The sequence below is a fragment of the Nycticebus coucang genome, chromosome 12, assembly GCF_027406575.1.
Source record: "Nycticebus coucang isolate mNycCou1 chromosome 12, mNycCou1.pri, whole genome shotgun sequence".
Classification (NCBI taxonomy): Eukaryota; Metazoa; Chordata; class Mammalia; order Primates; family Lorisidae; genus Nycticebus; species Nycticebus coucang.
In genome coordinates, this window is record NC_069791.1 from 53,220,204 (window position 1) to 53,245,323 (window position 25,120).

General features: G+C 46.4%; 1 protein-coding gene and 1 long non-coding RNA gene across 2 annotated transcripts; one reads left to right on the plus strand and one right to left on the minus strand.

Moving 5' to 3' along the window:
- Window positions 1-2,462: 2,462 nt before the first annotated feature.
- Window positions 2,463-3,953, minus strand: LOC128560928 (uncharacterized). Its single transcript, XR_008373182.1, has 2 exons — window positions 3,653-3,953; window positions 2,463-3,451 (listed from the first exon to the last, which is right to left on the minus strand). It is a non-coding gene; the product is annotated as an uncharacterized LOC128560928 (long non-coding RNA).
- Window positions 3,954-4,566: 613 nt separating this feature from the next.
- MLF2 (myeloid leukemia factor 2) lies at window positions 4,567-9,376 on the plus strand. The gene is made up of 8 exons (XM_053554565.1): window positions 4,567-4,759; window positions 5,336-5,413; window positions 5,663-5,789; window positions 6,572-6,607; window positions 7,425-7,478; window positions 7,871-7,999; window positions 8,172-8,331; window positions 9,158-9,376. The coding sequence occupies exons 2-8, from the start codon at window positions 5,364-5,366 to the stop codon at window positions 9,343-9,345; spliced, it is 744 nt and encodes a 247-aa protein (XP_053410540.1). The 5' UTR covers window positions 4,567-4,759; window positions 5,336-5,363; the 3' UTR covers window positions 9,346-9,376.
- Window positions 9,377-25,120: the final 15,744 nt, after the last annotated feature.

Genomic DNA, 25,120 nt, shown 5'->3' on the forward strand with positions numbered 1-25,120 from the left:
CTTATTTTCGAGGAAACAGGGTAGGAGAGTTAGTACATTAATTTTAAGTCATGGAAAGTTACAAATGATTGATTTTGGATTCTTAAGTTTTGGAAGGAAGAAAAGAAAGGGCTCTACACATCTAAAGACTGTAAGTAGAGGAAGGATAACAGGTAATCAAAAAAGAAAAAGGAGGCTAGAAGATTGTACACCTCAAATTGACAGGGACTGTGTCTTTTTTTTTGTATTTATGCTTAGTACAATATATCTTGTACAGTGCTAGGCCTCTTTAAACATTTGTTTTTGTTTTTTGCAGTTTCTGGCCGGGGCTGAGTTTGAACCCGCCACCTCTGGCATATGGGGCCCAGCACCTTACTCCTTTGAGCCACAGGCACCACCCTAAACATTTGTTGATTGGTTGGATAATGAAGAACTTGCTTTGAAAGGAAGAGAGGACAAAAATTGTATAGGATCTCTTTAGTTAAGTCTGGGCCATAGAACCTTCACTAGAGTAACTCTTGATCACATGTCAAACTTTAATTGCAGGCAACAGGAAAAGGGGCAGCTTCATGTTGGGCTGTCCAGAGATAGAGCATCTGGAAGGTAGATTTTACTAAGCCCAGAAATACCAATGAAAACCAAATTTTCCTGTGTTCTGTTTTCCTTTGACTTTGCAGTCTACCAGCTTATATCTTATTTACTTATTTTTTTGAGACAGAGCCTCAAGCTGTCACCCTGGGTAGAGTGCCGTAGCATCACAGCTCACAGCAACCTCCAGCTCCTGGGCTCAAGCAATTCTCCTGCCTCTGCCTCCCAAGTAGCTGGGACTACAGGCACCCACTGCAATGCCTGGCTATTTTTTGGTTGAAGCCGTCATTGTTGTTTGGTGGGCCAGGCTGGATTCAAACCACCAGCTCAGGTGTATGTGGCTGGTGCCTTAGCAGCTGCTTGAGCCACAAGGGCCCAGCCAGTACCAGCTTATATCTTAATTAACTGTTTCTGTTCCCATCTCCAGTGTTATTTTTCCTCTTCAATTACTATCAAGCTGAAAGAAATCTGAGAAGCCCCGCTCCCAGCACCTTTTCTTGAATCAGCAGGAACCCCCTTCCTCCTTCTACAGCAGAGAATTTGGGGGAACAAATCTTTCTCAGTGGGTCAGGTTTCACACAGTGTTAATATGGCTTATAGCCGGAGGAAAGAACCAGGGAGGGCTGGAGTTTGGACGAGGCTAGTTTAAAGTCCATCCTAGATAGTTCAAAACCCCTTACCCCAAGGGGGAGGGCCCTTCTCTCCAGCAGAGCTGGATTTTGTGCAAGGCATTTAGTATGTAAAGAGTATCAGCTCCCAGGCCCTGTTTTTAGTTCCACCTTTTAGCGCCACTCCTGAGTGATCCTGGTTAATTTTTTTTTTTTTTAATATTGTGTTTATTACAAGATGGCACCTTTGGCTGTATTTTTTCTTTTTGGCCTGGGCTGGGTTTGAACCCGCCACCTCCGGCATGTGGGGCCGGAGCACTACTCCTTTGAGCCACAGGCGCCGCCCAAGATCTTGGTTAATTTGAGCTCTCCACCGCTTTCTGCCACCAGACTTTAGACTCCTGACCTACCTGACTAGAGGCAAGAAAGATCAGTGCAGGACTGAGAGCTCTTGAGGACGCAAAAGTTAAAAGAAAAAAGAGATTAATACGGAATTAAAGTATTTCAGTATTCGAGCCTTTCCCCAACCTTATCCTTCACAAATGGGTAACGAAGGGGTCCCCGACCTCTCCAACACCAGTTCCTGTTCTAGTGCCAGCCCAGCCGAGGCGCGCCATCTGGTGGCCAGTTTCCCCAACCAGGATTCAGGCTTACAAAGCCTGAACTAGACCCTGGGGCAGGCAAGGCGTCCCCTTTTCCTCTACGTAACCCCCAGGACTCTGCCCACCCAAGAAGGCTCCTCCTCCGGAGGAACAGAAGAACAGGCCCTAGCATCTGCTCCACAAAAATACTTCCTTTCCTCCCTCTCTGGCAGAACACTGCTCCAGTAGGAAACCTGCTTAAACCCAATTTATACAGGAGGTCACAGTTTTTAGTTTTTTGCATGTAATTCATATATGTTATCTAGAAAAACTGAAGGAAGAAGAAAAATTTTATTATATTCCATAGTTATGTGGTATTCCAAAAAATGGAACACTAGGAACACCACTCCTACATTGTACATCATTTATAAAATCAGGTTTCTTTTTTTTTTTTTTTGAGACGGTTTCATTTTTGTCACCCTCAGTAGACTGCCGTTGGGTTATAGCTCGCAGCAACCTCAAAACTCTTGGGCTCAAGTGATTCTCTTGCCTCAGCCTCCCAAGTAGCTGGAACTATAGGCACCCACAACAATGCCCAGCTATTTTTCTTTTTTTTGTTTAGTAGGCCCTGGGCTGGTTCGAACCCACCAGCACCAGTACATGTGGCTGGAGCCCTAAGCACGGAGGTATGGGTGCCGAGCCCTGGTTTGTTTTTTTTTTTTTTTTTTGGTGACAGAGTCTCACTATGTTGCCCTTGGTAGAGTGCTGTGGTGGCACAGCTTACAGCAACCTCAAACTCTTGGGCTCAAGCGATTCTCTTGCCTCAGCCTCCCAAGAAGAAGGCACTACAGGCTCCCACCACAATGCCTGGCTATTTTTAGAAGCAGGGTCTCCAACTCCTGAGCTCAAGCAATCTGCCTGCCTGGGCCTTTCAGAGTGCTGGGATTACAGGCGTGAGCCATCGCATCCAGCCCCAGAAAATATTTGAACTCAGAATTACTCAAGCCAAGATTACCCACTTACTTGCAGCATCTAACTTGGAGTATAAGACAATGAATTCAATGAGCTTGTCATCAAGAAAAAGTTCAAGAATTTCTGTGGGAGTTCTCATTTTGGTGAAGAAATCATTGATAGATTCTGTAACTCTATCTGCTATGGGCCGCGCAGTCAGGTCAGCTTTATTCCATTTGTAAACAATTTTTGTCACTTTTTTTTTTTTTTTTTTTGAGATAGAGTCTAACTCTGGTGCCCTGAGTAGAGTGCCATGGTGTCATAGCTCACATCAACCTCAACCTCTTGAGCTAAAGCTATCCTCTTGCCTTAGTTTTTCTATTTTTTCATAGAGATGGGGTCTCACTTTCTTTTTCTTTGATGGAGGAGGTTGCTGTGCAGTAAACATAGATGGAACTTCATCATCAAGAGAGTCATCTTCAGGTGCATGTGAGGGATCATCTGAGTCAAGACTCAGCATTATAGCCATGTTGAAAAAAATATGCTGGTGTGCACATCAAAGAGCCTGGCAGATTATTATTCCACCTTCTTCAACTCTTGAAACCTCATCAGAAACAGGTGCTGTAGCATTTTCAGGTGGTTGCATCACTATAGCACTTGCTTCTATGCTGTCATCTAACAGGTCAGTTATTTCATGTATACTTAAGAATTCAAGGCATCTTGAGAGTTCTAAAATGGTTTCAACTAAAGAAAGGGAAAAAGATATTATTAGTACTAGTGGGAGGAGTCTTGTCTGGTCCTCCAAAAATGGAAAATGCAACATGTCAAACCTATAACTAAGACAATAATTTCAGTATTTGCTTTTTACAGCACAATAGCATAACTAGTAGAGAATAGAAGAAAAAAACGCTAATATAAGATGTAGTGAAGTAAAGTTGTATTTACCTGTCTTTAGATGGTTCTTAATAAATTTTCCAAAAATTCCCATCACTTTTTTACAAGCTCTCAGCATGCCAGTATTTTCAGTAGTGACTAACTCTGTGCACCGAACCATCAGAAGACAAACGCGTGAAAAAGCAGACCTCAGCGATGACATTGAGCAGTAGGATGTACACTCCTGGCACAGTGGTTCACATTTGTAATCCTAGCACTCTGGGAGGCTCAGGCGGGAGGATCCCTTGAGCTCAGGAGTTCAAGACCAGCTTGAGCAAGAGTGAGATCCCATCTCTACTAAAGATAGAATAACTAGCCAGGCGGGCTGCGCCTGTACTCCCGGCTACTCCTGAGGCTGAGGCAGGAAGACTGTTTGAACACAAAAGCTTGATTGCTGTGAGCTAGCCTGATGCCACAGCACTCTAGCCCGGGCAACACAGTAAGGCTCTGTGTCAAAAAAACAAACAAAAATAAGAAATTAAAAAACCTCCCATGTCATTACTATTCCAATGAGGGAACATAAGGCATTAGCAGATTAAAAGCTTCCCGCAGGGCTCTGCCCCAGCTCCTCGCCCACAAGGGTGTCTGCCCTGCGTCCTCCCCTCCCGTTTCTCCGGAGAGAACATGTTGCACCGCCCTGCCCCCTGGCTTACTCCATTTCATCCAGCCCCTCCCAAAGAGTGGATGCCTCTCCTCCTCCTCCTCACCCTTACAGGGAGTCTCTTCCTGTTTTCCACAGCACCCAAATCCAGCTTATTAAAGGATCCTCCCCTCCCTTGGTCCCCAGAGGCTCCGCTCTCCTGCGCACAGCTCCTCTCACCCTACAGCTCCTGGAGCGCAACCCCAGCCTCCTCCCACGTACGCTAGGAGGCGGGTCTCCTCTGGGCCGGCCCGGGGAGGGCGGTCCCATCGTGACGTCATTTCCGCCTGGGCCTGGCCCAGGTTCGGCTCCGCTGGTCGAGGTGGATACGGAGGTGGCAGCTGTGGGAGGAGGCGGCTTGGGAGGCCGAGGAGCTCCAGCCCAGACCAATCTCCGCGTTCCGGGCCACGACCCTGATCCTGCAGCGCATTGAGAAGCGAAGCTGGCCGAATGGGCCGCTGAACCCCAGTCGGGGACCGGTGAGGCTCTAGCAGAGCGGGCAGCCCGGGGCAGGAGCCGGCCCACGGGGCTGCAGGGTCTGGGAGTCTGGGTTCCGGGAAGGAAGGAGAGTTTGGCCTGCCTCTCCTATCTCCTGGCGGGAGGCAGGAGCTGGGGAGCAGCTGACCTGTGAAGTGGGCACGGTGAGGCCGGGGTAGGCCTGGCGGCGGCGGGGAATAAAGAGAAAGCGAGGGTAACTGGGGTCATTAATGGGGCAGGGCCGGCACTGAGGGTTCTTATCTAGCTAGAACGGTGGCGTCGGGGGACAAGAAGGATTATGTCCCTGGCCAGGGCTTTGGGAAGAGGATGGCCCTGAGTGGAGTAGGCACACACCTGAGAGGCTTGGAAAATTTTTCCACAGCCCTAATTGAGGCAGAGGTTTGAAGAGCTCTTCTTGCTGTAGAGGGTTGTATGGAGCACCTGAAGAAGGGTCTCCTTGGAGTTTAGGGGATCAGCTACAGTATCTGGAAGGGACAGTGCTCTGAGAATCCCTGCACTGAGTGGGTGTGCAAAAAGCCGGGCCACCTCCAAGTAGCTGAGCTTTCACATCTTTTCAGTGTGGAGCCCCCTGGAGCTAAGATCAGGATGTTCCGCTTCATGAGGGACGCGGAGCCTGAGGATCCCATGTTCCTGATGTGAGTATTCCCTCTCTCTCCTGCTCTAGAGCACTCCCACTCCACTTCATGTTTCTTTGAGCAGTTCAGACATACATTTGGGTTCCCATTGCTGGGAATGCTGGGAGCTGGCTGGAACCTGAGTTCTAGCTCTGTCTTAGCAGGAAGTAGGCATATGTATCAATGTTGCCCTGGGGTTTTATTTTTTTTTTGAGGGAGGGATCAAGAGGTTGGCCTTTCTGCCACCCATACTATATGTTCACTCCTCAGGGACCCCTTTGCTGTTCACCGTCAGCATATGAACCGTGTGTTGTCAGGTGGCTTTGGATATAGCCCCTTCCTCAGCATCACAGATGGCAACATGCCAGGGACCAGGCCTGCCAGCCGCAGGATGCAGGTAATGTTGCTGAAACATACCTGAGACCCAAAGAAAGGTTAGTGGGGGTAGGTGGTAGGTAAAACACTTATTTTGCTTGTACAACAGCCAGCTTACCAAGTGAGATGATCTAGGAGTGGGAGGAAGGGGTCTAGAAAAAGGGTTTTGTGGCTCGGTGCCCGTAGCTCAGCAGCTGGGGTGCCAGCCACATACACCAGAGCTGGCAGGTTCAAATCCAGCCTGGACCTGCCAAACAACGACAACTACAACCAAAAAGGAAAAAAAAATAGCCAGGCACTGTAGCAGGCACCTGTAGTCCCAGCTACTTGGGAGGCTGAGGCAAGAGAATCGCTTAAGCCCAAGAGTCTGAGATTGCTGTCAGCCATGATGTCACAGCACTCTACCCACTCTACTCAAAAAAAAAGAAAGAAAAGAAAAAGAGTTGTGTGTCTCCCTTTTTTTTTTTCCACTTTGTCACCCTCGGTAGAGTGCTGTGGCGTCACAGCTCACAGCAACCTCCAGCTTTTGGGCTTAGGCAATTCTCTTGCCTCAGCCTCCCTAGTAGCTGGGATTATAGGCGCCTGCCAAAATGCCCGGCTATTGCAGGGCAGTTTGGCCGGGGCTGGGTTTGAACCTACCACCCTCGGTATATGGGGCCGGCGCCCTACTCACTGAGCCACAGGTGCCACCCGCGTGTCTCCCTTTTAAAAGGATGGAAAAGAATTTGAGACCAGGGTCCTGGTTTGAGATTGTAAGGAGAAAGGATGGGGATGCTAATTTCTGTTCCTCATGTGTTCCTGTAGGCTGGGGCTGTCTCCCCCTTTGGGATGCTTGGAATGGTGAGTATCCCACACTTTATACGCTTATGTTGTTCCCAAATGTACCTCTTTAGAATAGCCTCCTGGATAATCCCGGAATTTTCTCTTTTTATGGCATTACAAACTCCCACCCTGTTGGGTGCTATGAGTCCTTTAAGTTAAACTCCAGTACTTCTGTAAGTTCATACCCTTTAGGAAAATGTAGTTTTCTACCGAAGTTTCATCTTTTGAGGCGGGAGATCCAGTTGAAGGGACTAGAAATGTTTTTTAGTAGATTTTAATGATTTAATGCCCTATTTCTTTAAAAGTTAGAATTTATTAACTTTGGCTTGCTTCCAAAAGATGGGGGAATACAGCAGTCAAGAGAAGGAAAATTGGATCAGAGCAACCACAGAGACTGAGGAAGAGGTCGGCAGTTTACAAGAGAAACACGAGTGCTCTGGTCATATTAATGGAGAATGAGAAGGAGCACTTGATATATGTGAAAGAGGAGAAAGGGAATGTGGGCCGGGTGAGGTGGCTCATGCTTATAATCCTAGCAATCTGGGAGGCCAAGGTGGGTGGATTGCTTGAGCTCACAAGTTCGAGACCATCCTGAGCAACAGTGAGATCCTGTCTCTATTAAAAATAGAAAAACTGAGGCAGGAGGATTGCTTGAGTCCAAGTTGGAGGTTGCTATGAGCTTGACATCATGGCACTCTATCCAGGGCAACAGGTTGAGACTGTCAAAAAAAAAAAAAAAAGGAATGTGTAGCTAGCTAGTGGGTACCTAAACAAGATCATCTGAGTACTGACTTTGCTTGCTTTCTTGTCTCTGTTTTCCTTCTCTTTCCTCAAGTCGGGTGGCTTCATGGACATGTTTGGGATGATGAACGACATGATTGGGAACATGGTGAGACTCTTGCCCCATACCCTTCCCTGGCGTTGTTCTCAGAGGTGGCTGACAATCCTTGAGTCCTCTGAGGCAAGAGGCTAGTGAAGGGTTTGAGTTGGATAAAGTAGTTGAATCCAGAGAGCCCTGGGATTCTATCTACTCTCACACCTAGATGTGAAGAAGCAGCAGCAGTCTTGTTAAGTGTAGAGTTAAGGCTCTGTCTCTTCAGGTTTTTCTGTTTATTATTGGAGTCAGAGTAATTTGGGGGGTAATGCTGAGTCCTGATGTTTTCTCAGTCTTCACATATTGTGAAAAAGATATGGACAAGAACAGGCAACTGAAGGGTGAAATCCCTTTCCCAGAGGGGATACCTTCCCACTCAGCCATTCCTGCCCTTTCCAAATCCTCAGGAACACATGACAGCGGGGGGCAATTGCCAGACATTCTCATCCTCCACTGTCATCTCCTACTCCAATACGGGTGATGGTGCCCCCAAGGTCTACCAAGAGACATCAGAGATGCGCTCAGCACCAGGCGGGGTGAGTGGGCAATCCCTCCTATCCCAAAGAAGGCAAGATTGAGTGGCATCCACAGAAACCTTGGCTGGTATTTTTCAGGATTGGGTTTAGGGGTATGTTTATCCTGGCTGGAATGGTGTAGCCAGGGCTTTGGAAGGAGCAGCTGAGTATGCCACGTTCTGCCTCATCCTAGATCCGGGAGACTCGGAGGACTGTTCGGGATTCAGACAGTGGACTAGAGCAGATGTCTATTGGGCATCACATCCGAGACAGGGCCCACATCCTCCAGCGCTCCCGAAACCACCGCACAGGGGACCAGGAGGAGCGACAGGACTATATTAACCTGGATGAGAGTGAGCCTTCCTTTCTGCTTCTTAGCCAGCAGCCTCTAGTCCAGTTCCTGTGAGCTAGGAGATATTCCTACCCCCATAGATACTTCTTAGGCAAAGTTAGCCTCATATTCCCACCTCACTTTGACCTGTGAGCTGAGGGGCTGAGTCAGCTACTGGCAGTGTCCTCACTTAGGGAGAGGCAAACTTTGTCACTTAAGTCAGTCATTGATAATATTCTGCCCTTTTCTGTCTGGACCAATTTTCTTTCTCTTCCCTTTATTTTATCTTTTTCAAATCTGCAAATATTTATTAAATATTTGTTGTGTACAAAGGGCTATGAATCTTTTTTTTTTTTTTTGAGGCAGAGTCTCAAGCTGTCACCTTGGGTAGAGTGCTGTGGCGTCATAGCTTACAGCAACCTCCAACTCAGGCTCAAGCAATCCTCTTGCCTCAGTTTTTCTATTTTTAGTAGAGACACTTTTGCTCAGGCTGGTCTTGAACTTAGGAGCTCAAGCAATCCACCTGCCTTGATTTCCCAAAGTGCTAGGATTACAGGTATGAGCCACTGCACCCAGCCAGGGCTATGACTCTTAACTAAATAATTTTCCCATTCCTGGTTTTCTTTCTCCAGTAATTATGCTGTAGGCCTGCCAGTGGCTTCTAGGGACCATGTTGAAGCCAAAAAAGCTAAATAAAGTCGCTGTTTTTCCCCCTACATCCCCACATAGATACTCTTAGTCTTTGCCCATTTTTGGTCTTAGTAGAAGGCTGTGGCTCATTCATACTTCTGTGTCCAGAAGCCAGGCCATACATAGGTGTCACACCTGCTGTCCTTTGTCCTGTTCAGGTGAGGCTGCAGCATTTGACGATGAGTGGCGAAGGGAAACATCCCGATTCCGGCAGCAGCGCCCCCTGGAATTTCGAAGGCATGAGGCGTCGGGGAGTGGGGGACGAAGAGCTGAGGGGCCTCCCCGCCTGGCCATACAGGGACCTGAGGACTCCCCCTCCAGACAGTCCCGCCGTTACGACTGGTGAGGGCCCTTGGCCCTTAGTCTCTCTTGTAAGTATTTGAGGGGGAGGAATGGGAAGGAGGGTTTGGTGGGTGTACCTGTGCACATTTCCTCTGTCAGGAGGCAGAAACAGTCCCAAGTTCCTAGCAAATACTGCCTTGACAATAGAAGTCTTAGTTGGGGGCGGCGCCTGTGGCTCAACGGGTAGGGCGCCGGTCCCATATGCCGGAGGTGGCTGGGTTCAAGCCCAGCCCCGGCCAAAAAAAAAAAAAAAAAAAAAGAAGTCTTAGTTGGGGGCAGTGCCTGTGGCTCAGTGAGTAGGGCACCGGCTCCATATAACCAAGAGTAGCAGGTTCAAACCCTGTCTTGGCCAAACTACAACAAAAAAATAGCTGGGCGTTGTGGCGGGCGCCTGTAGTCCCAGCTTTTCAGGAGGCTGAGGCAAGAGAATCACCTAAGCCCATGAGCTAGAGGTTGCTGTGAGCTGTGACGCCATGGCACTCTGCCAAGGGCGACAAAATGAGACTGTCTCTAAATAAAGAAGACTTAATTAGCATAAAAAGAGAGAAATGTATTTACTACGATAGGGGATTGAACCCCTGCTCCTGGGTCTTATACATTTTCTTCTTTGACTTGTGCTCTTCTCTCTTCCTCCTCTAGGTACAGGCTGAGAGGCGGAGAAATCCTCCCCTGAAAATAAGTTTTTCCTCTCCAACTCCCACCCCCAATTTAATATTAAATTAACAGGCCAGCTGGCCCCCACCTCTCCCTGGGGGTCTCAGGGAGAACTTTTCACTGCCCCCTTTGCCTACATTTTCCTTCTTTAATCCCCTTACCATGATGACTCCACTTCTCCTGTATCCACTAACTTGATTTTTCATTTTGCTGCTCCATCTTTGAACCTCCTCACCTTGCCCATTCCATCCCTGCCATGCATCGGAGGACCCTTGGGGTGAGTTCTGGGTTTAGGGGCCCTCTGCATCCTTCAGCTACCCCAGATCTTTCCACACCTCTTCCCTGACGGGCCGTAGCCCTGTGCTGGGCTGTGGAGGGAGCTGACTGGTTCCCACCTCCTCCTCTCCCGCAATGCCCACCCAGACATGTCACAAAAAATCTTCCCTATACCCTCCTCTGCCTTTATTTTTTGATTTGTGCAACTTGTAACTAGGTGTTTAATGGAATAAAGGAGAATGGAAAAAAGACCAAATGGGATTCTGACTGTACTTTTTTTTTTTTTTTTTTTTTTGTAGAGACAGAGTCTCACTTTATGGCCCTCGGTAGAGTGCCGTGGCCTCACAAAGCTCACAGCAACCTCCAACTCCTGGGCTTGAGCGATTCTCTTGCCTCAGCCTCCCAAGTAGCTGGGACTACAGGCGCCCACCACAACGCCCGGCTATTTTTTGGTTGCAGTTTGGCCGGGGCCGGGTTTAAACCCGCCACCCTCGGTATATGGGGGCAGCGCTGACTGTACTTTTGATCTTCTGTTGATTCAAAACTTCCTGTCTTGTCCCCTTCTTACCTTCCCTCCTGTCTCCTCATGGGCTTTCTTAACTCAAAAGCATTCAAGCCCAGGACAGTGGAACCATCAGAGCCCTGGCAGATGCAAGCCAGCAGCACTTAGCTGGGTTAGGCTCAGGGCATGAGAATTTAAGCAACCGTCTTACTGATGTGCTCCCTCACATTTTGCTGTATCACTGCTCTTCAGTAGGCATGTCGGGCATTACTCATAGGTGCCTGAAAAATTTTTTGCCCCTTGCCTCTTGGGCAGAGTTTGTCTCTTGGACTGTGGAAGGGAATACTTCTATAGGAGTCCAGATAACCTTATACAGGCCTGGAAGGGAGAGGAACATGGATCAGCAGCATTCCTCAAACACTCTGCCCCCAGTTGTTGAGAACTTGAGCCCAGGCAAGGAGACCAGAGAAGAATACTAACTTGGAACTTGAGCAGTACCAGGAGGGCATGAAGAGCTCAAATTTCTTAAGATGCTTTGCCCAGCCAAATGGGTCACTCTGTTCCTCTGGGGAACTTATTTAATGATGATAAATGGCTTGTGAGAGTTTGATGATGGTTTCCCTTTTATAAAAATCTTAAGTTCAGGGCTGCGCCTGTGGCTCAGTGAGTAGGGCGCTGGCCCCATATGCCGAGGGTGGCGGGTTCAAACCCAGCCCCGGCCAAACTGCAACAAAAAATAGCCGGGCGTTGTGGCGGGCGCCTGTAGTCCCAGCTGCTTGGGAGGCTAAGGCAAGAGAATCGCGTAAGCCCGAGAGTTAGAGGTTGCTGTGAGCGGTGTGACGCCACGGCACTCTACCCAAGGGTGGTACAGTGAGACTCTGTCTCTACAAAAAAAAAAAAAAAAAAAAATCTTAAGTTCATTTGAATTGGTAAGGGCAAGACGATACTCTTAAGCCTTGGTTCCTCTCAGGAAAGGTAACTTCTCCCCCATGTGTTTGGTGGACAAGTAGATTCATAAGGATAAGGAGGATTTGTCTAGTCACTCAGTGAGCAGAGAGGAAAAGCTGAGTTCAATAACCAGGCACTGACTTCTTGGTCCAGTGGAGTCCCTAAATCTCATTAAGTAAGGCTGTTAAAGATGTACACCTGGGGCAAGGGAACCAGGGGTGGTGAGAAGCAGGAATCCTAGAAGTCAAACAGATGTAGACTATTCATCACCACCTGCGTTCTGAATTGTGAATGATGGAACTCAAGGCATCCACAACCCTCATCTTTAAGTGTAACCTGTGCTCTGCCCAGATAGGTGCCTATCTAGTTCCTCTAGGAGTGGGAGGACCTTTCAGCAGTGTGCTAAGGAGGTAGCACAGTGAAAATAGCCCTTGATTTGCAGAAGGAACCCTGAGCCTCCGTCCTCTACTCTGCCACTAACCTAGACTTGTGGTCTTAGGCATGTCATTGTCTTCCCTGGACTTCAGTTATATAGGTCCCTTGTAGCCACAAAATCTCAAGCTATAGTTTCTGCCAGGCCTCCTGGATTTCCATCCCAGTGCCCACACTCAGGTATAGTTGTGAGCGGGGCTGGAGCTGGGCACTGCTGCTCTGACCTCAACAAACATAAGTCAGTCCAGTGTTTCACAAGCTCTCCAGTGGGGCCCTGGCTTTTGGGCATATGAACTAAATTGCACCCCTGCTTCCTGCTCCAAAGTAAGGAAGCCCAGCACTTAATCCTGGGGCCTGTGACTATTTTTGAGCAGGGATTTGTTGTGGGAAATCAGGTGTTAGCAGCAGTAGAAGGAAATTCTCAAGACTAGCCCTCCAGCACTTTTTGGCCTGTCACTGTGGGTTGAGGACCAGGGAGTAGAGAGAGGAAAGGAACTCTTGGAGGAACACTAACATTTTAAATCTGGTCAGCTCACCATCTGGGCCCAGCCCCACACAATAGCTACTCCTCACCCCTAACCCAACGAATGTCCAGGAGATATGGGGCAGACTCATTCAGATTATTTCCCCCACTCCAAAAAACAATAGGTCAGAAGAGGCTGTGGCCAGGTGAAGTGGGTCACACCTGTAATCCTAGCACACTGGGAGGCCGAGGTGGGAGGATCCCCTGACCTCAGGAGTTTGAGACCAGCCTGAGCAAGAGTGAGACTTCATCTCTACTGAAAATAGCAAAATTAGCTGGGCATTATGGTGGGCATTATGGTTCCTGTAGTCGCAGCTACTTGGCAGGCTGAGTGAGGCAAGAGGATTACTTGGACCCAAGTGCCTGGGGTTGCTGTGAGCTAGTCTGATGCCATAGTGAGACTCTGACTAAAAAAAAAAGGAGTGGTTCCTGTGGCTCAAAGGAGTGGGGCGCTGGCCTCATATGCCAGAGGTGGCGGGTTTCAACCCAGCCCCCGCCAAAACTGCAAAAAAAAAAAAAATAGGCTGATACTAGGAGTGAGACTAAGCAGACTAATGCAGAGGGCAAGACTAATGCATGAGCAAGACCCAGCTCCACCACTTATCCACAACTCCAAGATAGACTATTAATCTCTCAACAACAGTTCCTTGCTTTGTAATAATGGGCTTTTCTAGGCAGTGGGAACATGGATTCTTTCCTCAGAATTGTGAGAATTAAGTGAATTAGTGCAGAGAAAGCATATTGACATAATGCATGGGATATGAATGACTGCTTTGTTCCTCGTACTTCCCTCCAATGACTGTCCCTGCCTTGCTGCTTCTGTGTTCTCTGGTGGTCCCTCATGCCCCACTCCATCCTCAGGACTCCTAAAATACTTCCAGACAACCTGGGTATCATCTTACTGGCCTTGAATTAGCCCCAGCTCTCCACTCTCCTAGCTATTATCACCATCCATCCTCTCAATGCCTCAGCCTCACAGATCAACCAGTAGAAACAAATGTTTGAGGCCACTCTGATCCTGCCCTGCTTGGCATTTGGATTTTTTTCCTCTTACTGTGATGGCCCCAGGTCCTAGTAATACTTTCTCCTTCTTCCTCTACTCAAGTCAAATAAACTGAGGTTACCCAGAGAACCAGGAACAGACTTACATCAAAAACCCAGTAGTGTGGGCAGTGCCTGTGGTTCAGTGGGTAGGGCACCGGCCCCATATACCAAGGATGGCTAGTTCAAACCGGGCCCTGGCCAAACTGCAACAAAAAAATAACCAGGCATTGTGGTGGGCGCTTGTAGTCCCAGCTACTCGGGAGGCTGAGACAAGAGAATCACCTAAACCCAGGAGTTGGAGGTTGCTGTGAGCTGTGATGCCATTGTGCTCTACCAAGGTGATAAAGTGAGACTCTGTCTCTTAAAAAAAAAAAAAAAACTCCATTATGGCTCAGCGCCTGTAGCACAGTGGTTAAGGCACCAGCCACATACACCAAGGGTGGCAGGTTCGAACCCGGCCTGGACCAGCTAAACAAAAAAGCTGGGCGTGGCTCGGTGCCTGTGGCTCAAGCCACTAAGGCACCAGCCACATACACCTGAGCTGGCAGGTTCGAATCCAGACCTGGCCTGCCAAACAACAATAATGGCTGCAACCAAAAAATAGCCGGGTGTTGTGGCAGGTGCCTGTAATCCCAGCTACTTGGGAGGCGGATGCAGGAAAATCGCTTGAGCCCAGGAGTTGGAAGTTGCTGTGAACTGTGATGCCACGGCACTCTACCCAGGGCGACAGCTTGAAGCTCTGTCTAAAAAAAAAAAATAGTTGGGCATTGTTGCAGGTGTTTGTAGTCCCAGCTCCTTGGGAGGCTGAGGCAAGAGAATCGCTTAAGCCCAAGAGTTTGAAGTTGCTGTGAGCTGAGATGCCACGGCACTCTACCAAGGATGACATTGTCTCAAAAAACAAAAAATAGTAGTCTGGTCTTGCAGCCCATACATTTTAAGTCCATTTAGCTCCTCATACCTCCCTGCCCTCATATACCCCAGCCTGGTAATGTCATTCCACGGGTTAAGGGACTAACAATGGTCAAAGGATTCCTTCTTGCAGGCCTATTCCAATGGGGCTAGGAGTAAGAAGAAAGTAGCTTTTACCACTCTCTAGAGTGGAGTCTTCAGAGAAGACATGGGGAGACAGGAGAGGCTGTACTTGGAGCTGGAGGCCCTGAGAGGTAAGAAGAAATACCTGAGGATACTGGGGGAATGGGAAAGAGACCTCAGGTAGCCAGTTCTCTGAGGGGGCCACCGTCTAGCCTCATCCCTGGGGAATGGCTGTGGGGGCACAGAGCTGGTATAGCATGAAAGAGGGGCACAGGAGGAGCCTGGAAAAGGCTGGCAGAGCTGTTACAGAGGTGGGCCTAAAACCCCCTGTGCAGAGTGGGGATAGCTGTGAACCTTCTCAGACTTAATGTCTGGTCTTAAACAGCACTTCTGTGGGATCAGAGAAGCGTATGGTGCTTCCCACTTTGGGCTCAAGCCTCTATAGATTGTCCTAGAGTTAAGATGAGGTACATTAATATTCAGAATCCCTTACCCTTTCTCTGCCCTTTAAGATTTTTTCCTTCCTTAGTCCCAGCTACTCGGGAGGCTGAGGCAGGAGAATCGCCTAAGCTCAGGAGTTGGAGGTTGCTGTGAGCTGTGTGACGCCATGGCACTCTACCAAGGGCAATAAAGTGAAACTCTGTCTCTACAAAAAAAAAAAAAAAAAAAGATTTTTTCCTTCCGGGTGGCACCTGTCGCTCAGTGAGTAGGGTGCCGGCCCCAAATACCAAGGGTGGCAGGTTTGAACCCGGCCCCGGCCTAACTGCAACAAAAAAATAGCCAGGCGTTGTGGCAGGCACCTCAGTGGTTAGGGCTCCAGCTACATACACCAAGACTGGCAGGTTTGAACCTGGCCAGGGCCTGCTAAACAACAATGACATCTGCAGCCAAAAAAATAGCCAGGTGTTGTGGCAGGCACCTGTAGTCCCAACTTCTTGGCAGGCTGAGGCAAGTGAATCACTTAAGCCTAAGAGTTTGAGGTTGCTGTGAGCTGTGACACCATGGCATTCTACTGACGGCAAAATAGTGAGACTCTGTCTGTAAATAAATAAATAAATAAATAAATTTGAAGTGACTTATTCAACATCATACAGGTACCCAGCAGCACAGAAAGAGCAAGGACTGAAAATCTAGATTGACACAAATACTAATGTGCTATACAGAATGATTCACCGTGGGGCCCTTTGAATAGAAATTTCCTTATTGCTTTAAACACATCCTTATATTAAAATTTACTCAAGTAATAGCGTAGCATTTAAAATGATGGCTGCTAGTATGCTAGTATACCAATAACTCAGTATGTCTCTTCTCATCTTATGTTTTTTGAACCCATTATAAAACTGCTTTGTGTGTGTTTGTGTGGGCACAGTTCCACGAGTTTTAACACATACACTGTTTTGTAAAAGCACCATAGCAATCATTTGATGAGAATAGTTTCATCACTTTCCAAAACCCTCTCCTGCTGTACCTGTAGCACACCTTTCCTCCAATCCTAACCCTTGCCACCTAACTAATGATTAGTTCTCCATTGCTATAGTTTTGCCTTTTCCAGAATGTCATATAATGAAATCATACAGTATGTAACATTTTGAAGGTGGCTTTTTCACTCACCATAATGCCTTTGAGACTCACTCAATTTGTTGTATTAATAGTTCCTTTTTATTGCTCAGTAGTATTCCTTATGTGTTTACAGTTTGCTTATTCATATACCCATCAAGGAACATTTGGGTCATTTGCTATTCTTGGAACTATGAACAGAGCTGCTGTAAACATTCATGTAGGGGTATTTTTAATTTTTTTAGGAGTGAAATGGGGCAGGATCACTAGATTGTATGTTTAAAAAAAATTTTTTTTGAGACAGAGTCTCACTTTGTTGCCATCAGTAGAGTGCTGTAGTGTCACAGCTCACAGCAACCTCAAACTCTTGGGCTTAAGTGATTCTCTTGCCTCAGCCTCCCAAGTAGTGGGCACTATAGGCATCCGCCACAATGCCATGCTATTTTTTGGTTGCAGTTGTCATTGTTATTTAGCAGGCCTGGGCTGGGCTCAAACCCGCCAGCCTAGGTGTATGTGGCTGGTGCCCTACTCACTGACCTATGGGTGCCCCCGAGCCAAATTTTTTATTATCTTGAGAGAATATCTTGCTATTGCTGGAGCTAGAGTGCAGTGATGTCATCATATCTCACCGCAACCTCAAATTCCTAGGCTCAGGTGATCCTCCTGCCTCAACCTCCTAAGTAGCTAGTACTCCAGTTGGGTGCCACCATGCCTGGCTAAGTTTTTTACTTTTGTAAAGAGAGAGTCTCATTATATTGCTCAGGCTGGTCTCAAACTCCTGGCCTCAAGAGATCCTCCTGCCTTGAGTTCCCAAAGTGGTAGGATTACAGGCATGAGCTACTGCATCCAGCATGTTTAACTTTATAAGAAAATGTTAAACTTTTCCAAAGTGGCGTACCATTTTGCTTTCCCACCAGCGATGTAACAGTTCCAGTTACTTCGCATCCTTGCCAGCAGTTAGTATTACTGTCAGTTTTTATTTTAGCTATTCTGATAGGTATATAATATTTTTATTCATTCTATTAGATATTTCATTGTGTTTTTGCATTTCTTTAATGGCTAAAGATGTTGATTATCTTTTCATGTGCTTATTTGCCTTCATTATAGCCTTTTTGTTGAGGTGCTGTTTAAATCTTTTGTCTACTTTTCTTTTCTCTCTCTTTTTTTTTTTTTTTTGAGACTTAGTCTCAGTTTCTTGCCCCGAGTAGAGTGCTGTGGCATCATAACTCACAGCAACCTCAAACTCATGCTTAAGTGATTCTCTTGACTCAGCCTCCCAAGTAGCTGGGACTACAAGCACCTGCCACAACAGCCGGTGGTGTTTTTTAGAGACTCTCACTCTTGCTCAAGCTAGTCTAGAACTTGTGAACTCAAGTGATCCGCCCACTTTGGCCTCCCAGAGTGCTAGGATTACAGGCGTGAGCCATCGTGCCCGGCTTAGAGTAACAAATATTAAATTTCTTTTTTTTTAATTGATAAAAATTTTTGATTTTTTATTGATAAAATAAAAAATTGATAAAAATACTTTATTTCCCTTGTAATCATAAATATTATTCCAGTAAAAGAGGTACATTTTCTTTCCTTTTGTCTTCTTACTTGCATGCTTACCATAATAAGTTAAAATGAAATAGCTCGTACATTATCAAAGGAGAAAAGAAAAAGAAAACCATATGCCACAGCCTAGACAATTCTACCCAGCCTTACCACCCTGAGATCTTTGTGTTTGGGGCTGTCATCGCTCTCCATTCCAATTAATTCAGAAGCCCACTTTGCTCTGTTCAAGTAGAGGGTCGTCAAATGATGGGGCTGGGTTAGAAGAGGAACACTTTATTTTCAGGAGAAGTTGACTAGAACGTACAAGAGGTGGAGAAGGCTACTTTTCTCTTTAATCACCATAAAGGTGGTTCCCAAAGGAATGTCCTTTGATGGCTGATCCATGACCTGGGATGCAGCTTCCAAAATTGTTGCTGATCAAAATATGACATGATTCTGTCCAATCTGTTCTTCAGTGTGTTTCGATCGTGATCTTGTCCTTAGTGGTCTTCTCTGTTTTGTTTGTTTGTTGTTATTGGTTTTTTTTTTTTTGCATCATAACTGTGTACATTGATGCATTTATGGGGTTCAGTGTACTAATTTGATATACAATGTGAAATGCTTACATCAAACTGATCAACACATCCATCACCTCGCTTAGTTGTGTGATAAGACAAGTACAATCTTTTCTTAATAGTTTTGAAATGTACTATTGCATTATGCACATTAGGTGAGGTCCCCCCCTTCCCTTCTCCCAGCCTCTCCCTCTCTTCCCCCTCTCTTCTCTTCCTTCCTACTTTCTGAACTACAGTTATGTTTTACCATTCATATGAATATATAGGTGATTATATATTGATGTCACAGTTGTATTGAGTACATTGGATACTTTTTTCCCCATTCTTGAGATACTTTACTAAGAAGAATATGTTCCAGCTCCATCCAGGTAAACATAAAAGATGTGAAGTCTCCATGTATTTTATGGCTGCATAGTATTCCATGGTGTACATATACCACAATTTGTTAATCCATTCATAGGTCAGTGGGCACTTGGGCTGTTTCCATGTCTTGGCAATTATGAATTGGACTGCAATAAACATTCTGGTGCAAATATCTTTGTTGTAAAATGATTTTTGATCATCTGGGTATATACTTAGTAGAGGAATTGCAAGATCGAACCGTACGTCTACTTTTAGTTCCTTGAGTATTCTCCAAACTTCTTTCCGAAAAGGCCATATCAGCTTGCATTCCCACCAGCTAAATTTCTTGTTGAACTAGGCAAGAATAAAAGTGAAACCAGGGATTGGGGCCTGTGGTTCAAGCAGCTAAGGTGACAGCCACATACACCTGAGCTGGCCTGGGCCTGCCAAACGACGACGGCTGCAACCAAAAAATAGCTGGGCGTAGTGGCGGGTGTCTGTAGTCCCAGCTACTTGGGAGGTGGAGGCAGGAGAATCGCTTGAGCCCAGGAGTTAGAGGTTGCTGTGAGATGTGATGCCAAGGCACCCTACCCAGGGCGACAGCTTGAGGCTGTGTCTCAAAAAAAAAAAAAAAAGTGAAACCAGGGACATGTTAGTCCAAGTTTATGGGGATAATGCCGTGAAGAAAATAGCAGTGTCCAAATGGATTAAATGTTTTTCTGAGGGTAGAGAAAGCGACACTGGGCTTGGTGCAGTGGCTCACACCCGTAATCCCAGCACTTGGGAGGTTGAGGAGGGTGGATTGTCTGGGCTCACAAGTTCAAGACCAGCCTGAGCGGGCGGCGCCTGTGGCTCAGTCGGTAAGGCGCCGGCCCCATATACGGAGGGTGGCAGGTTCATACCCAGCCCCGGCTGAACTGCAAACCAAAAAATAGCCGGGCGTTGTGGCAGGCGCCTGTAGTCCCAGCTACTCGGGAGGCTGAGGCAAGAGAATCACCTTAAGCCCAGGAACTGGAGGTTGCTGTGAGCTGTGTGAGGCCACGGCACTCTACCGAGGGCGATAAAGTGAGACTCTGTCTCTACAAAAAAAAAGAAAAAGACCAGCCTGAGCAAGAGCAAGAACCCCGTCTCTCTAAAAAACAAACAACAACAACAAAAAAAAAAACCCAGGTATTGTGACGGATGTCTGTAGTCCCAGCTACTTGGGAGGCTGAGGCAAGAGGATCGCTTAAACCCAGGAGTTTGAGGTTGCTGTGAACTGTGATGCTATGGCACTCTACGGAGGGCAACAAAATGAGACTGTCTCTAAAAAAAAAAAAAAAAAAAAGAATGGAAATTAATTCCTAGTTATGGAGGCTAGGAAGCCCAAGATCAAGGTGCTGACAGGTTTGGTATCTGGTAAAAGCCTGGTTTCTGCTTGTTTCTGCTCCCAAGATGGTAGCTGGAGTTGTATCCTCCAGAGGAGAGTAACACCTTTCTTCACACTGCAGAAAAGCAGAATACAGCAAACCCACTCCCACAATGACCAGACACCTCCCAGTATTGTTAGGGGATTAAGTTTCAACATTTGTTAGGGAGGCGATAAACACATTCATGCCATACAAACCATTGGTCCATTCCATTGAATTTGTTGAATCTATGTGTGTGGACTTGTTTGTAGTTTTCCTTATTAACTTTTGGGGTTTGCAGTGACATTTCCTCTTTTATTCCTGATAATGGTTAATTTGTGTTTTTTCTTTTCTTTTTTTGTTAGTATAGCTAAAAGTTTATCAATTTTATTAGTCATTTCAAAGAATCAACTTTTGGTTTCATTTATTTTTTTCTATTCTTTATGTTTTCAATTTCATTAATTTCTGCTCTTATTATTTTTTTTCCTTCTGCTTGCTTTGGATTTATTTGCCTTATCACTTCCTCAATGCAGAAGTGTAGATTGTTGACTTAAGACCTTTCCTCTTTTCTAATATAAACACTCATTCCTGCTCAGGCTCATCTCAAACTCCTGGTATCAAAGGATTCTCCTGCGTTGGCCTCCCAGAGTGTTAGAATTACAGGCATGAGTCATTGTGCTCAGTCTATTTCTATCATTTTATTATCAGTTTTCCATTTGTTCTGTTTGCAATTCCTCTATCTCCACTTTCCAGCCTTGTTTTGGTTTATATGAATGGTAATTTATCTACAGAGTGTTTTTCCCCAGTAAGTCTCTTTGTATAGGATATATATATATATAATTTTTTTTTTTTTTTTGGTGGCCTTTTTTTATTTAAGTGCTTGTTCTGGGGCAGGAATTGCTAGCTTTTTCTTTTTTTTTTTTTTAAATGTTCAAAACCTTATTGGCTAGCTTTTTCTGTAAAGGGCCAGATAATAAACATCCTGGGCTTTATAGTCCATACAAGGTGTGTTGCAACCTTATCCCAAATCTGATACTGTAGTGCAAAATAATTACATATAATATATAAATGAGGTATAAATATGTTCCAATAAAATTTTATTAACAAATACAGGCAGTGGGCTGGATTTGGCCTATGGAATATGGTTTACTAACCCCTACTGTAAGGATTACAAAATACAAACTTTTTTTCTTTGTTTTTTAAGACAGAGTCACATTATGTCGCCCTGGGTAGAGTGCTATGGTGTCACAGCTCACAGCAACCTCAAACTCTAGGGCTTAAGTGATTCTCTTGCTTCAGCCTTCTAAATAGCTGGGCCTACAGGAGCCTGCCACAAAACCTGGCTATTTTTTTGGCTGCAGTTGTCATTGTTGTGTTAGCTGGCATCCTAACCAGGCTACGGACCTGAGCTACCGGTGCTGCCCTTTGTTTTTTGTTTGTTTTCTTTTCTTTTCTTGTTTTTTTTTTTTTTTTTTTTTTTTTTTGTAGAGACAGAGTCTCACTTTATCACCCCTGGTAGAGTGCCGTGGCCTCACACAGCTCACAGCAACCTCCAGTTCCTGGGCTTAGGCGATTATCTTGCCTCAGCCTCCCAAGTAGCTGGGACTACAGGTGCCTGCCACAATGCCTGGCTATTTTTTGTTGCAGTTTGGCGGGGGCCGGGTTTGAACCCCTCGGTATCTGGGCCAGTGCCCTACTCACTGAGCCACAGGCACCGCCTCCTCTTTTTTTTTTTTTTTTTGATGAGACAGAGTTTTACTATGTCACCCTCTGTAGAGTGCTGTGGTGTCACAGATCACAGCAACCTCAAACTCTTGGGCTTAAGTGATTCTCTTGCCTCAGCCTCCCATGTAGCTGGGACTATTTTTTTTTTTTTGGCTATTTTTTTTTTTTTTTTTAGTAGAGATAGAATCTCACTTTTATCGCCCTCGGTAGAGTGCCGTGGCGTCACACAGCTCACAGCAACCTCCAGTTCCTGGGCCCAAGCAATTCTCTTGTCTCAGCCTCCCAAGTAGCTGGAACTACAGGCACCCGCCACAACGCCCGGCTATCTTTTTGCTGCAGTTTGGCTGGGGCTGGGTTTGAACTTGCCACCCTCGGTATATGGGGCCGGCGCCCTACTCACTGAGCCATAGGCACCGCCCTTTTTGTGCAGTTTTTGACCAGGGCTGGGTTTGAACCCACCACCTCCGGCATATGGGGCCGGTGCTCTACCCCTTTGAGCCACAGGCACCGCCCCTGGCTATTTTATTGTTGTTGTTGTCGTCATGGTTGTCTAGCAGGCCCAGGTTGGATTTGAACCCAACGGCCCCAGTGTATGTGGCTGGTGTCCTAACCCCTGAGCTTTGGGTGCTGAACTATCTTCCTTTTTTTTTCTCTTGAGACAGAGTCTCACTATGTCACCCTCGGTAGAGTGCTATGGCATCACAGCTCACGGCAACCTCAAATCCTTGGGCGCCGGCCACAACGCCCAGCTCTTTTTTTTTGTTGCAGTTGCCGTTGTTTAGCAGGCCCGGGCCGGGTTTGAATCTGCCAGCCTCAGTGTATGTGGCAGGTACCCTACTCATTGAACTATGGGTGCCAAGGCCTCCGAAAAAAATCTTAAAGAAAACGTTGGCCAGGCGCAGTGGCTCATGCTTGTAATCCTAGCACTCTGGGAGGCCGAGGCAGGTGGATTGCTTGAGGTCACAAGTTTGAGACCAGCCTGAGCAAAAAGTGAAATCTCATCTTTACTAAAAATAGAAAAACTGAGGCAAGAGGATGGCTTGAGCCCGAGTTGGAGGTTACTGTGAGCTATGACACATGTCAGTTTATCCAGGGCGACAGCTTGAGTCTCTGTCTCAAAAAAAAAAAGAAGAAAGAAAGAAAATATTGAATGCTAATTTTGTTTTAATGGTTATTGACCAGGTTCAGGCAGCAAGTTCTGACCTGCCTTTTTACATTGTGGTTTCAACCTTAGCTTAATTTTCCAAGTGTTTGTAATGCTGTTTGGATCGGTCCAGCAAGTGTGCCACCCAGTGGCCAGTGAGACCTGGACAGTGATCCACTTAATAGCTTGGTTCAGTCTCAGGTATGCTGTTTAGGGTCAGAACCATGCTTGTGAAGCTCAGAGTTGAGCTCAGGAGTTCAAACATCTTTATGGGATTGCTCTTTTAATTTTCCTCCTGTGATCTCCCTGACATTTCTGGGACCCTAGAAATTCCCTTCCCATTCCTCTGATCAGAAAGTTGGGGCTTTAGTTTCTCTATTCTGCTGGGCATTTTCCTCTGAGTCTGTGTCTAGGGCCAAACTCAAGAGAACAGAAAAAGAAGAGAAGAGGAGACAAGGAGGAGAGGAGGAGGAGAAAAGTAGGAGTGGTAGAGGAGAGGAGGAGGGGTGGAGGAGGAGAGGTGGCGGGCGGAGGGGGTTGGGGTGGAAATTTGTCCTACTTTCTTGGTACCACAGTTTCTCCCTTAGAGTTTTAACTGCTTACCTACCCACTGCTGTCAACTGTGCTGTTCTTGCCATTGCCACCAGGTAGTTCCTGGCGCTAGAGGTGGAAGAGAAGGGGGAAAAAAAAATCCAACAGTGATGTCCTCCACTCTGATGATCCTCAGGAATCCTTTTCCTGTTCCTCAAACCTGAACGAGGGGGCTTCTCTTAGACTTAGAGCTCTTTCACTTCACACCTGATACACATGTCTAGGTTGTGGGCTCCCTCTGAGTCCTTCCTGGGCAACACTAGAGGAAGAAAAATTGTAAACTCACTGGTTTAGTGGAACTTTGAATGCTGATTTCTTTCCCCTGCTACCATTTATTTTTCTGAGATCTCAGATAGCTGCTCCATACGTTCCATCCAGGAGCAAGGGAGAGACAGGGTTGAGTATGCCTACAATATTTATGATCCATGTGACCCTGGGCAAGTTACAAAACCTCTCTGTACTTACTTTTCATCTTTAGAAGAGGATGATAGTGGTATCAATCTTAGAAGGTCATTGTGAGAATCAAGAGAGTTTATCCACATAAAGCACTTGGAATGGGGCCTGACTACAGTGAACACCTAATAAATATTAGCTTTAATTAACAACTGTCATAGAAAGAAAATAGAAATAAACAAAAAGATGGGTGGCACCTGTGGCTCAGTGAGTAGGGTGCCGGCCCCATATAACCAAGGGTGGCAGGTTCGAACCCAGCCCCGGCCAAACTGCAACGAAAAAATAGCCGGGCACTGTGGCGGGCGCCTGTAGTCCCAGCTACTTGGGAGGCTGAGGCAAGAGAATCACCTAAGCAGGAGTTGGAGGTTGCTGTGAGCTGTGACACCATAGTACTCAACCGAGGGCGATAAAGTGAGACTCTTTCTCAAGAAAAAAAAAATTCAACATAAACATTATAGTTTATATTATTTCAGATTTTTCAGTCAAGATACATTTAGCAATTGACAAATGAACAATTAAAGGATTGCATGTCCTGTCCCATTCCCAGGTTTATGCATTTCATTATTAGAGGAGGCAGTGGGCCATAGCAGTCTTTCTGCCTCCATGGCTCGGCGCCCATAGCATAGTGGTTACGGCACCAGCCACATACACAGAGGCTAGTGGGTTCAAACCTGCCCTGGGCCAGCGTTAAAAAAAAAAAAAAAAAAGGCTGAGGCAAGAGAATCGCTTAAGCCCAAGAGTTGGAGGTTGCTGTGAGCTGTGTGAGGCCACGGCACTCTACCGAGGGCCATAAAGTGAGACTCTGTCTCTACAAAAAAAAAAAAAAAAGACAACTGCAACAAAAAATAGCCGGGTGTTGTGGCAGGTGCCTGTAGTCCCAGCTACTTGGGAGGCTCGAGCAAGAGAATCACTTAAGCCCAAGAATTGGAGGTTGCTACAAGCTGTGACACCACAGTACTCCACCGAGGATGACACAGTGAGACTCCGTCTCAAAAAAAAAACAAACAAGTTTTTCTGCTGGCTCAGCGCTTGTAGCTCAAGTGGCTCAGGTGCCAGCCAC